Source organism: Daucus carota, chromosome 4, assembly GCF_001625215.2.
Source record: "Daucus carota subsp. sativus chromosome 4, DH1 v3.0, whole genome shotgun sequence".
NCBI lineage: Eukaryota > Viridiplantae > Streptophyta > Magnoliopsida > Apiales > Apiaceae > Daucus > Daucus carota.
Genome location: NC_030384.2, coordinates 15,555,578 through 15,565,914, shown reverse-complemented (window position 1 = coordinate 15,565,914; position 10,337 = coordinate 15,555,578). Strand labels below are relative to the sequence as shown.

Genomic DNA, 10,337 nt, shown 5'->3' with positions numbered 1-10,337 from the left:
AGTTACACGCCTCCATGATCAGTATAATAAGACGAGTCTCATGTCTATTTCTTCATAGTATCTTTACTCATATACTCCTGGCAATTGTAAATCATCAAGTACTGGACTACAGACTTGTTTCCGACGTGTGTTCATGATGGTTCCATATCGAAACTATTCGCGGCTTCAGGCTATATCATCTTTTACAAAATCTCGAGCCATCTTCATGTTGTTGCTTGAATGCCTTAAACCTGTTGATTCTATCATAGCCAGACCCGTGGAAGCAAGCTCATAAATAATTAATACGCACTACCTACACGTATATATGCAGTTGTAACTAGATCATAAACAAATTAGAAAGATAACTTATCTCTCTGATGAATGGGATAGATCACACATATCACCTGAATGACGATGACCCCCAGCGGGTCTTGCTTTCGGATTATCCTCATATCATCTGGATGCACTAACATATATATCCCCACTTTTGTTGACGCTACGCTTTATCGGTGACTATGCCCATTATCGAATTCTTGCCATCAAAGAAGATTATCAAACTTCAATCCGCTGGTATCTCTCCAAACACCCGTAATGGTAGCGGAAATAAAAACTCATGATAACCGTCCAAGACGCCACCTGAATAGTAACTGTAACAGTATTGTTGTCTTCAACGACCTCCCGTGATTCGACGATCATCATCAGTGTCAACTGTATTATACAGGCCTCCCGATTTTGTATAAATTTAATTGTCGTAAATCGTCACTCATCTTTCCTCCAAAGATGATTATCCTGAAACTAGCCCCTCCTTCTAGCGCCAATTTGTTAACGGAGGAATTTGGTAGTGAACAAAATTCGAGGTTCGTGGCCGGAATCAAGATCTATGACGGTGGTGATGAAATTTTAGGGGTGGATGAGATTAGGGTTTCGAGTTGCCTCCATGTGCTCCCAACTCGTGTCCCCTAATTTGCCTACGTACCCCTATATTTATATGGGATCAGGCCAGTACATAGTTCTTTTCTCCTAAGAAACCTAAACCTAATAGGATTAGGCTTCCCCTTCTGCTATCTTCCTCCTGAAAGGGGCCCAATACGATGAGGCCTAGTCTCGGGCCTTGTAGACTCTCGAGCACCCAAAACTTACCCCAAATGCAAGGGCACTTCTCTACTCCCCGACAGGGACAAACCGCCAGACTACAGAGATAGAGCCTTCCAGGGCATATCTTCGAGAAGGTTCCACAAGCTCCCCGACAAGGACAACTCGTCAGACTACAGAGCAAGGCCTCCTCTAATCTTCATCCTCTATCTCCCAAGGAGGGCAACTCCTCAAACTACAAGGTAGAATTTTCGAAAAGTTAACAGTAGAGCCCATATACACCTAAGGGCGTCCCGCCAGGCATAATATGTCCCCTTCTGCCCTTCAAATGACGATATTTCTCTTTAAGCTTCAACTTGGCGCGCCCTGAAGATAAGGCGCGCCCAATCTTATTGAAGTGGGTTCTTCTGGTTGACATAGCTAGTTTGGGCTTGATCCAATCTTGAGCCCATCTTAGTCTTCTTTTATGGGCCGGGTCTTTATGGCGATTTTTGCGTATAACACCTGACATGATCAGTTAGAATTGACGCAGTTTCATCTTCTTGTGCAGGATTTACACCCATGTGTATCTGGTGTATTCATCAACAATAACTAGAGCATATCTTTTCCTTGCAAAAGACATGACATTAACTGGACCAAATAAATAATCATGTAATATTGATATGGTTCAAGAATAGACTTTAGTCTTACCCTTGAATGACGTCTTCCTTTGTTTAGCCTTTTGACATGAGTCACATAGGCCATTTACAGTAAATACTGATTCTGGCAATCCACTCACACAAGATCTTTTTTCACATGTTCATTTACGCTTTGAAATTCAAATAAGAAAGTTACTTGTGCCAACCCCCGCTTGCTTTCTTAATTGATGCTTTGCTAAGTAGACATATTACATAACCATCATAGTTTGTTGAAAGTTTAGGTTCATATATGTTACCATATCTATATCTTTTATGAACCAGTTTGCCTATAGATTTGCTTACAACTTCACGGTGTTCTTAATAGAAGTCAACATGATAACCTTTGTCACAGATTTGACTCACACTCATCTGATTATGTTTTAAATCCTGAGACCAGAGCTACATTTTCGATGATGACATTTTCAATATTGGTATTATCATATCCTAGAGTCCTTTCTATGTTGCCATCTCCATAAGAAACACTTGGGATAGATTTCTCCACAAAGTCTGATAGTAGGACTTTATTACCAGTCATGTGTCCTGAGCATCCACTGTCCAGAACTAGGATATGTTTCATGTTGCCCTGCAATCACAAAGACCACTAATGAAAAATTTTAAGGACCCAGACTTGCTTGGATCCTTTGGTTTTATTAATTTTTGTTAGGTTTTACAGTAGTGGTCTTATTAGAGTTTGTGCTAACATAATTTTTATAAGAATCTATACATGAAGAATCAACCTTTACTTTATATAAAGAGGGTTTAAGTTCATAGTAATCATAATATAAACTGTGATACTCCTTGCATGTATAAATTGAATGCTAAACACTACCACAGTGAAAACAAGGTGTTACGTCGGAAGATTCATTTATGCATCAGGAGATCATCAAAATGAAGCGACAAGGAACAGTGCAATGGACAGAAACTAATGGCCGCATCATAAATTGATGAAACTTCACCAGTATGCAGATACTTCATCCGTATCGAGTACAATCAGTATTTGGAGATTCAGTTTGATAAGGAAAGAAAGAAGATTGATAAGAAACAGCTTATTTATAGACATATATACTTCTAGTAGAACATATCAAGTTTGTAATTGTGGTAGTTGCATACTATATAAACACAGAATATTAGGTCTTGCGAATAAGCGAGGAAAATACACAACACGAGTAATATTTGTGTAACCTAGAAGCTCTTGAGAACGATTGTGTTTCTTGAGAGAGTTTTGTAACAGTTCTTAAAGTTGTCAATAAGAGCTGAGTTGATATAGATCCTGATTGGTTGTTTATCTTAGTATATTCGAAATTCAATTTAACAATAGAAAAATTCCGCTCAAGTCTATTGATTAAATTGCGAACTAACACAAGGGTTTTGTGGCTTAAATTTACCTGATCTACTCTTATCTTCTGATTCAGAGAGAACAGAGTTTATATCCTTATTTTTCCTACAAAAGTTAACAAAATGGTTAGAATTACCACAATGACGACAATTCTCCTAGGAGCATTGGGAATAGGCATATAGTTATTGCTTTTATTGATGCCTACCTTTCCATTTCTGTTTTTCCTAGGTTCTTTAACCTTGATCACTTTCTTGATCTCCTTCAGCTTATGTTTAAGCTGTTTCCTAAGACATTAAGCCAATATTTACAGTCTTGACTTCATCTTGTTTTGGTTTGTCAGAGTTTACGTTTTCTTAACTTCTGATGTGGAGCCTTCCTCATTTTACTGATTTAGGCTTTTCAGTTTTAGGTACAAACTTCACAGGATTTATTTTGGGCTTTAAAGTCCTTTTTGTAAATGCTGAATTAGTAGATCAGCTTCTAAATTCTTATCCTTAGCATTTTTCTTACTGTTTGAATAACCTAGTCCTTTTTCTCCAACAACCACTTTCCAATATATTTTGAGTTGTTTTACCAGAATTAGTCCAAGTTTTAGTAATATTTCTTCATATAATAAGTATAGACTCTAGATAGGCATGCTTTTTCAATAACTCTAGTTTTACTAAAATAGCATTTTCTCTTTCTTTCTTAACCTCTAGCATGTTAACTAAGTCTGATTCTAGGAAGTCATTTCTTCTCTTAACATCTAGACTTTAAATTTTATTTTTCATTTTCTAAAGTCGGATCCTTATAAGTTATAACTGACCTGCATACTTTTAAAAAAAATTCTAAATTCAAAAATTCCATCAGTATCAAAAATAAGAGTAGAATGAGGTGCCTGCATCTGAATACCTTTAGAGCTACTTTCAGCATTTGCCATCAAGGCATAGTTCACCTTATCCTCAGAATCTGAAGTGTAAGCCCATCTTTCTCCTTTGTGATGTAGGCTTGACCTTTATTAGCTTTTCCTTTCTTTCACTCGGGTATAGAGTATCTTTCTTCTTCACAATTAAAGCATTTGATCTTAGACTTGTCCCCTTTCCAAATTTGACATCTCTGCCCTCACCTTTTCTGAAACTCTTTTTTCAGAGTTTGAACCTCTCCTTGAGAACTTCTTGCCCTTCTTGAATTTCTTGTAAGCCATCTTCTATAAGCTCTTGACATAGATGCTTGAGAATTGGCTTCTATAAGCGTGCATTTTATCTTAATATTGTCCCTGTATTTTAGTTATTTTGTATTTAATTGGATTTTTGTTTAATAAATATTAATGTTTTATTGTAGGATGCAAGGAATTCTAATCAAATATGGATTGGAGTTTAAATGGCAAGAATTCGTGATTAATTCGAATAAAATTTGGATTTTGAAGCTAGCTGCGCAGCATTCACTGTTTGGGCCATATCTGGAGTTCTAGAAGTCCAAATCAGGCGATTCAAGAGCCCACGCGAAGCTTAGAACAAGGCCTTTAATTCAAAGGTGGACTTGCTTTTTTATCCCAGTCTAATCAGCCCAGAATCAGAGTCAAAAAGTCAACTGCGAATTTCCTCTTTTGGAAATTCTATTCTGATTCGGAAATCTCCTTGTATTTTCATTAATTCATTAAAAATACTTTTAATATAGATATTAGGGTTTGGTATTGAGACCAGAGAGACACGATACGAGATAGAGAGTGGAGGCTCGAGCAAAGAGAGGTGCAGAAGCGAGACGGAAGAGATTTCAGCCATTGAAGACATTCAGTGGATTTGTTTCTTCATCTCTTTGTTTAGAATTCTTTCCTTAACTCTTGTTATCATGAACATGTGTTTCTTATTCTTAGTTGATTTTGATACTTTCAGTATGAACTAATTGTATAAAGTTGGGATTTTTATGGAACCCTAGCATGAGGATTTTGGTGTTTTGTTAAGAATATTGTATGCAATTTCATGGTTTACTCATTCAAGTGTTTTTCATGTTAATACTTGCTATTGTCTGATCAACTTTAGTGGGTTATCGAGTTAATCATAATACTGAGAGGGTTATGATTAATTGACACAAGACTTGAATGGTGCATGATTATATCTCTTGATTATAATATAGTTGCGGTATAGACATATATTGTGACCATGCATAGCTTTGTGAATTGATGCTTAATTGGATTCCGAATATTAAATTGGCATAGACATATGTTGGTTTAATTGTAGGAATTATATCATGGTGATTTCGAGAGAAACCTATGACCATTGAATTCTAGCTAGTAAATTGTGATTTGCTACAATATTTCGCGACTCTTTTACTGATATTCTTGTGTTAGGGGGAAGTAATTATCCTGACTTATCTTCTCATATTTGAAACTCTTTAAGCTCTTTAGTATAATTTTAGTTGGTTAAATTTAGTTTTGGTATAAAAACCATCACCAATTTATTGTGTGTTTGATAGCTAGACTGTTAGATTTTATTTGTGATTGATACGTTTAATAGTCCTTGAGGAACGATATCTGGTATTTATTACTATATTACTTGTTTGCGATTGTGTACACTTGCACATTAGTATTTTACGCAACAAGTTTTTGGCGCCGCTGCCGGGGACTATTTTAGTTATTAATTGCGAATTTGTTATTCTTACAGTTTGGTTTTTGTTACTTCTGTTCTAACGGGAGTAATTTTTTTTTGTGTTCATCAGGTATCTTTGTGCATGAGCGAAAGACACCCAGTGGTATTTGACTTTGATCCTGAAATCGAGCGAACATTCAATAGAAGAAGAAAAGCACAACGCAAGATCAAACAAACAAAAGTAGCTATGGGTGACAATGTTAATAATGGAGACATTCCAGCGGGTGCATTTATTGTGGATGATAAAGATCGTGCTATTCGGCAATATGCGGCACCCCGTTTCGAAGAATTAAATTCGGGGATCATAAGACCCAATATTCAAGCAACACAGTTTGAGTTGAAGCCGGTCATGTTCCAAATGCTTCAGACTATTGGTCAATTCAGTGGGATGCCTACCGAGGATCCTCATCTTCATCTTCGTCTATACATGGAGATTAGTGATTCTTTCAAATTTCAAGGAGTAACTGAAGATGCTTTGCGCTTGAAATTATTCCCTTATTCTGTGCGAGACAGAGCTAGAACCTGGCTTAATTCTTTACCAGCAGGATCAGTCACAACATGGAATGATTTGACAGAAAAGTTCTTGAGCAAGTATTTTCCTCCCAATATGAATGCAAAGCTCCGGAATGAGATCAATTCTTTTCAACAGCAGGATGATGAATCTTTGTATGATGCATGGGAGAGATTTAAAGAATTACTCAGAAAATGTCCTCATCATGGTATTCTTCATTGCATTCAGATGGAAACTTTTTATAATGGTCTCAATGCTCAAACAAAGATGGTGGTGGATGCATCAGCAAATGGGGCCCTTCTCTCTAAGTCCTATAATCAGGCTTATGAAATTCTTGAGACAATTGCTACCAACAACTATCAGTGGTCATCTTCTAGAGCTCAAACAGGTAAAAAGGTAGCTGGAATCCATGATGTGGACTCTATAACTTCGATGAAGGCTTAACTAGCATCTATGGAGCATATGCTCAAGAATCTGAGCATGGGCAATATTCAATCTAAGGAGCAATCCCTCAGTTCACAGATTAATCAAACCAAGAATGTTTCTTGTGTATTTTGCGGTGAGGCTCATACTTACGATAGTTGTCCTTCAAATCCAGAATCTGTCTTTTACATGGGAAATCAAAATAAGGGTGGCCCTTACTCGAATACTTACAATCAGTCATGGAGGCAACATCCTAATTTTTCTTGGAGCAATCAAGGGGCAAATTCTGGAACTTCAAATGGCAATGTAAAGTCCAATTATCCACCCGGATTCTCTCAATAAACACCTCAGTCTAATTCACTTGAAAATATGTTGAAGGAGTACATCATCAAGAATGAAGCTAGTAGATCTCAGACTGAAGCTTTGGTCCACAGTCAAGCGGCATCCTTACGAAACTTGGAGAATCAGGTTGGGCAACTAGCTAATGAGCTAAGGAATCGACCCCATGGCACTCTCCATAGCGACACCGAAAAGCCTAAGGGTGTTGGGAATGAGCATTGTAAAGCCATGACACTGAAAAGCGGAAAAGTTTTGGGGAACAATGCTACTAATGCCAAACATGATGATTCTGTTGAACCTAGTGGCAATGAGAAAATTTCTGATGATAAAGAAAGAGAGAATGACAAGGTATCTCCACCAAGGGCTTCTCTTGAAAAATCACACATGCAACCACAACCTCCATTTCCTCAACGGTTTCAAAAGCAAAAACAGGATGTTCAGTTCAAGAAATTTCTTGATGTTTTGAAGCAGCTTCACATCAATATTCCACTTGTAGAGGCTCTTGAGCAGATGCCTAATTACGTGAAATTCATGAAGGACATTCTTACAAAGAAGAGAAGGCTGGGGGAGTTTGAAACTGTAGCTCTAACGAAGGAGTGTAGCTCATTCTTGCAACATAAATTGCCTACAAAGATGAAAGATCCAGGGAGTTTCACTATTCCTTGCACTATTGGTGACTCTTATTGTGGAATGGCATTATGTGATTTGGGGGCTAGCATAAACTTGATGCCTATGTCGGTGTTCAGAAAATTGGGGATCGGAGAAGTTCGGCCTACTACTGTCACTCTTCAACTAGCTGATAGATCTCTTGCTCATCCAGAGGGAAAGATTGAAGATGTTCTGGTCAAGGTAGACAAGTTCATATTCCCTGCTGATTTCATCGTGTTGGACTATGAGGCTGATCGAGAGGTTCCCATTATCTTGGGAAGACCATTTCTTGCTACGGGAAGAACTCTAATCGATGTGCAAAACGGAGAGCTAACTATGAGAGTTCAAGATGAAAAGGTGACTTTTAATGTCTTTAAAGCAATGAAATATTCTGATGATGTAGAAGATTGCTCAGCTATCACCATATTTGATGAGCTAATTTCTGATAAATTAGACTCTAATTCTTCTCATGATCCTTTGGAGCAATTAATATTGAATGTTTCTCAAGAGGAAGATGATAATGTTGAACTCTTAGCTTGGCTAGAAGCTAATTCACAGGTTACAAGAACTAGTGGACGCTTTGAGTCCTTGGATCTGTCGTCAAGGGAGTTCAAGACTCCTAAGTCATCAATTGATGAACCACCAGAGTTAGAACTAAAGGATCTTCCTTCTCATTTGAAATATGCTTATTTGGGACCTTCTTCCACTTTGCCTGTTATTATCTCTGCTGAATTATCTATTGCTGAAGAAGAGAAATTGGTAGAGCTTCTGAAGAATCACAGGAAAGCTATAGGGTGGAGTATTGCAGACATCAAAGGTATTAGCCCTTCTATTTGCATGCATAAAATCTTGTTGGAAGATGGTGCCAAAAGTTCAATTGAAGGCCAGCGCAGATTGAATCCTATTATGAAGGAAGTGGTGAAAAAAGAGGTAATTAAGTGGCTAGATGCTGGAATTATTTATCCAATCTCGGATAGTGCATGGGTGAGCCCAGTTCAGTGTGTGCCTAAGAAGGGTGGAATCACGGTGATAAAAAATGAAAATAACGAGTTGATCCCTACGAGAATAGTCACCGGTTGGAGAATTTGCATTGATTATCGGAAGCTGAACAAAGCCACTAGAAAAGACCACTTTCCATTGCCCTTTGTTGATCAGATGTTAGATAGACTGGCTGGACGAGAGTACTATTTCTTGATGGGTACTCTGGCTATAATCAGATAACAGTTGCTCCCGAAGATCAGCACAAGACTACTTTCACTTGTCCTTATGGCACTTTTGCCTTCAGAAGGGTGTCATTCGGGCTATGTAATGCCCCTCCGACTTTTCAAAGATGTATGATGGCTATCTTCTCAGACATGGTTGGTGACTTTTTAGAGGTATTCATGGATGATTTCTCAGTATTTGGGGATTCTTTTGATGATTGTCTTTCTAACTTGGGGAAGGTTTTGGAGCGATGTGAATACACCAATCTTGTGCTCAATTGGGGAAAATGTCACTTTATGGTGAAGGAAGGAATTGTGTTGGGACATAAAGTTTCAAGGAAGGGAATTGAAGTTGATAAGGCGAAAATTGAAGTCATTGAGAGGTTACCTCCTCCTTCCTCTGTGAAGAGCATTCGAAGTTTTCTTGGGCATGCAGGTTTCTACAGACGGTTCATTCAAGACTTCTCCAAAATTTCTAAGCCTCTTTGCAAGTTATTGGAGAATGATACTCCCTTTCAGTTTGATGAAGCATGTTTAAAAGCTTTCGAAGAATTAAAGCGAAGGTTGATTTCTGCACCTATTATCATTGCACCAGATTGGAGCTTGCCATTTGAATTAATTTGTGATGCTAGTGATTATGCCGTGGGAGCAGTGATGGGTCAAAGAAAGAACAAGGTATTTCCTCCTATATACTATGCAAGTCGTACTTTGACAGGAGCTCAGTTGAATTACACGGTGACTGAAAAAGAGCTTCTTGCTGTGGTATTTGCCTTTGACAAATTTCGTTCTTATCTGGTGGGCACGAAAGTTATTGTCTTCACTGACCATTCGGCAATTAAGTATTTAATTGCAAAGAAGGATGCAAAGCCTCGGTTAATTCGTTGGGTGCTTCTACTTCAAGAGTTTGATATCGAGATACAAGATAGAAAAGGTGTGGAAAATCAAGTGGCTGACCATTTATCGAGAATGGAGTACATTGATGAATCTTCCTCAATGATTCCCATCAAAGAGACATTTCCGGATGAGCAAATGTTTCGGGTACAACTCTCTGATTTTACACCATGGTATGCTGATTTTGCTAATTATCTAGCTACTGGATTGATGCCACCGAATCTTTCTAGCCAACAAAGGAAGAAATTCTTACATGACATGAAATCTTATTTTTGGGATGAGCCTTATTTGTTCAAACAAGGTGCTGATCAGATGATAAGAAGATGTGTTCCTGACTATGAGGTAGAAGATATTCTATTCCACTGCCATTCATCTCCTTCTGGTGGACATTTTGGTGGACAACGCACAGCTGCAAAGGTATTGCAATCTGGTTTCTTTTGGCCTTCTTTGTTTAAGGATGCTCATGCCTATGTTGTTAGATGTGATCGTTGTCAAAGAGTTGGAAATATATCAAGAAGGAATGAGATGCCTTTGACAAATATTCTTGAGGTAGAGTTGTTTGATGTGTGGGGAATTGATTTCATGGGTCCGTTTCCTCCTTCTTATAAAAATGAA

At 37.9% G+C, this 10,337-nt stretch overlaps 1 protein-coding gene and 1 non-coding gene across 2 annotated transcripts; one reads left to right on the top strand and one right to left on the bottom strand.

The window, feature by feature from the left end:
* Positions 1 to 6,324: 6,324 nt before the first annotated feature.
* LOC135152475 (small nucleolar RNA R71) lies at positions 6,325 to 6,431 on the bottom strand. The gene has a single exon (XR_010291653.1). It is a non-coding gene; the product is annotated as a small nucleolar RNA R71 (small nucleolar RNA).
* Positions 6,432 to 7,011: 580 nt separating this feature from the next.
* LOC108203467 (uncharacterized) lies at positions 7,012 to 8,850 on the top strand. Its single transcript, XM_017372410.2, has one exon. It carries the CDS (start codon positions 7,012 to 7,014, stop codon positions 8,848 to 8,850), a length of 1,839 nt encoding a protein of 612 aa, XP_017227899.1.
* Positions 8,851 to 10,337: the final 1,487 nt, after the last annotated feature.

Excerpts from the sequence above, each read along its gene's own strand:
- LOC108203467 (XM_017372410.2), top strand. The coding sequence starts at position 7,012 with ATGTTGAAGGAGTACATCATCAAGAATGAAGCTAGTAGATCTCAGACT.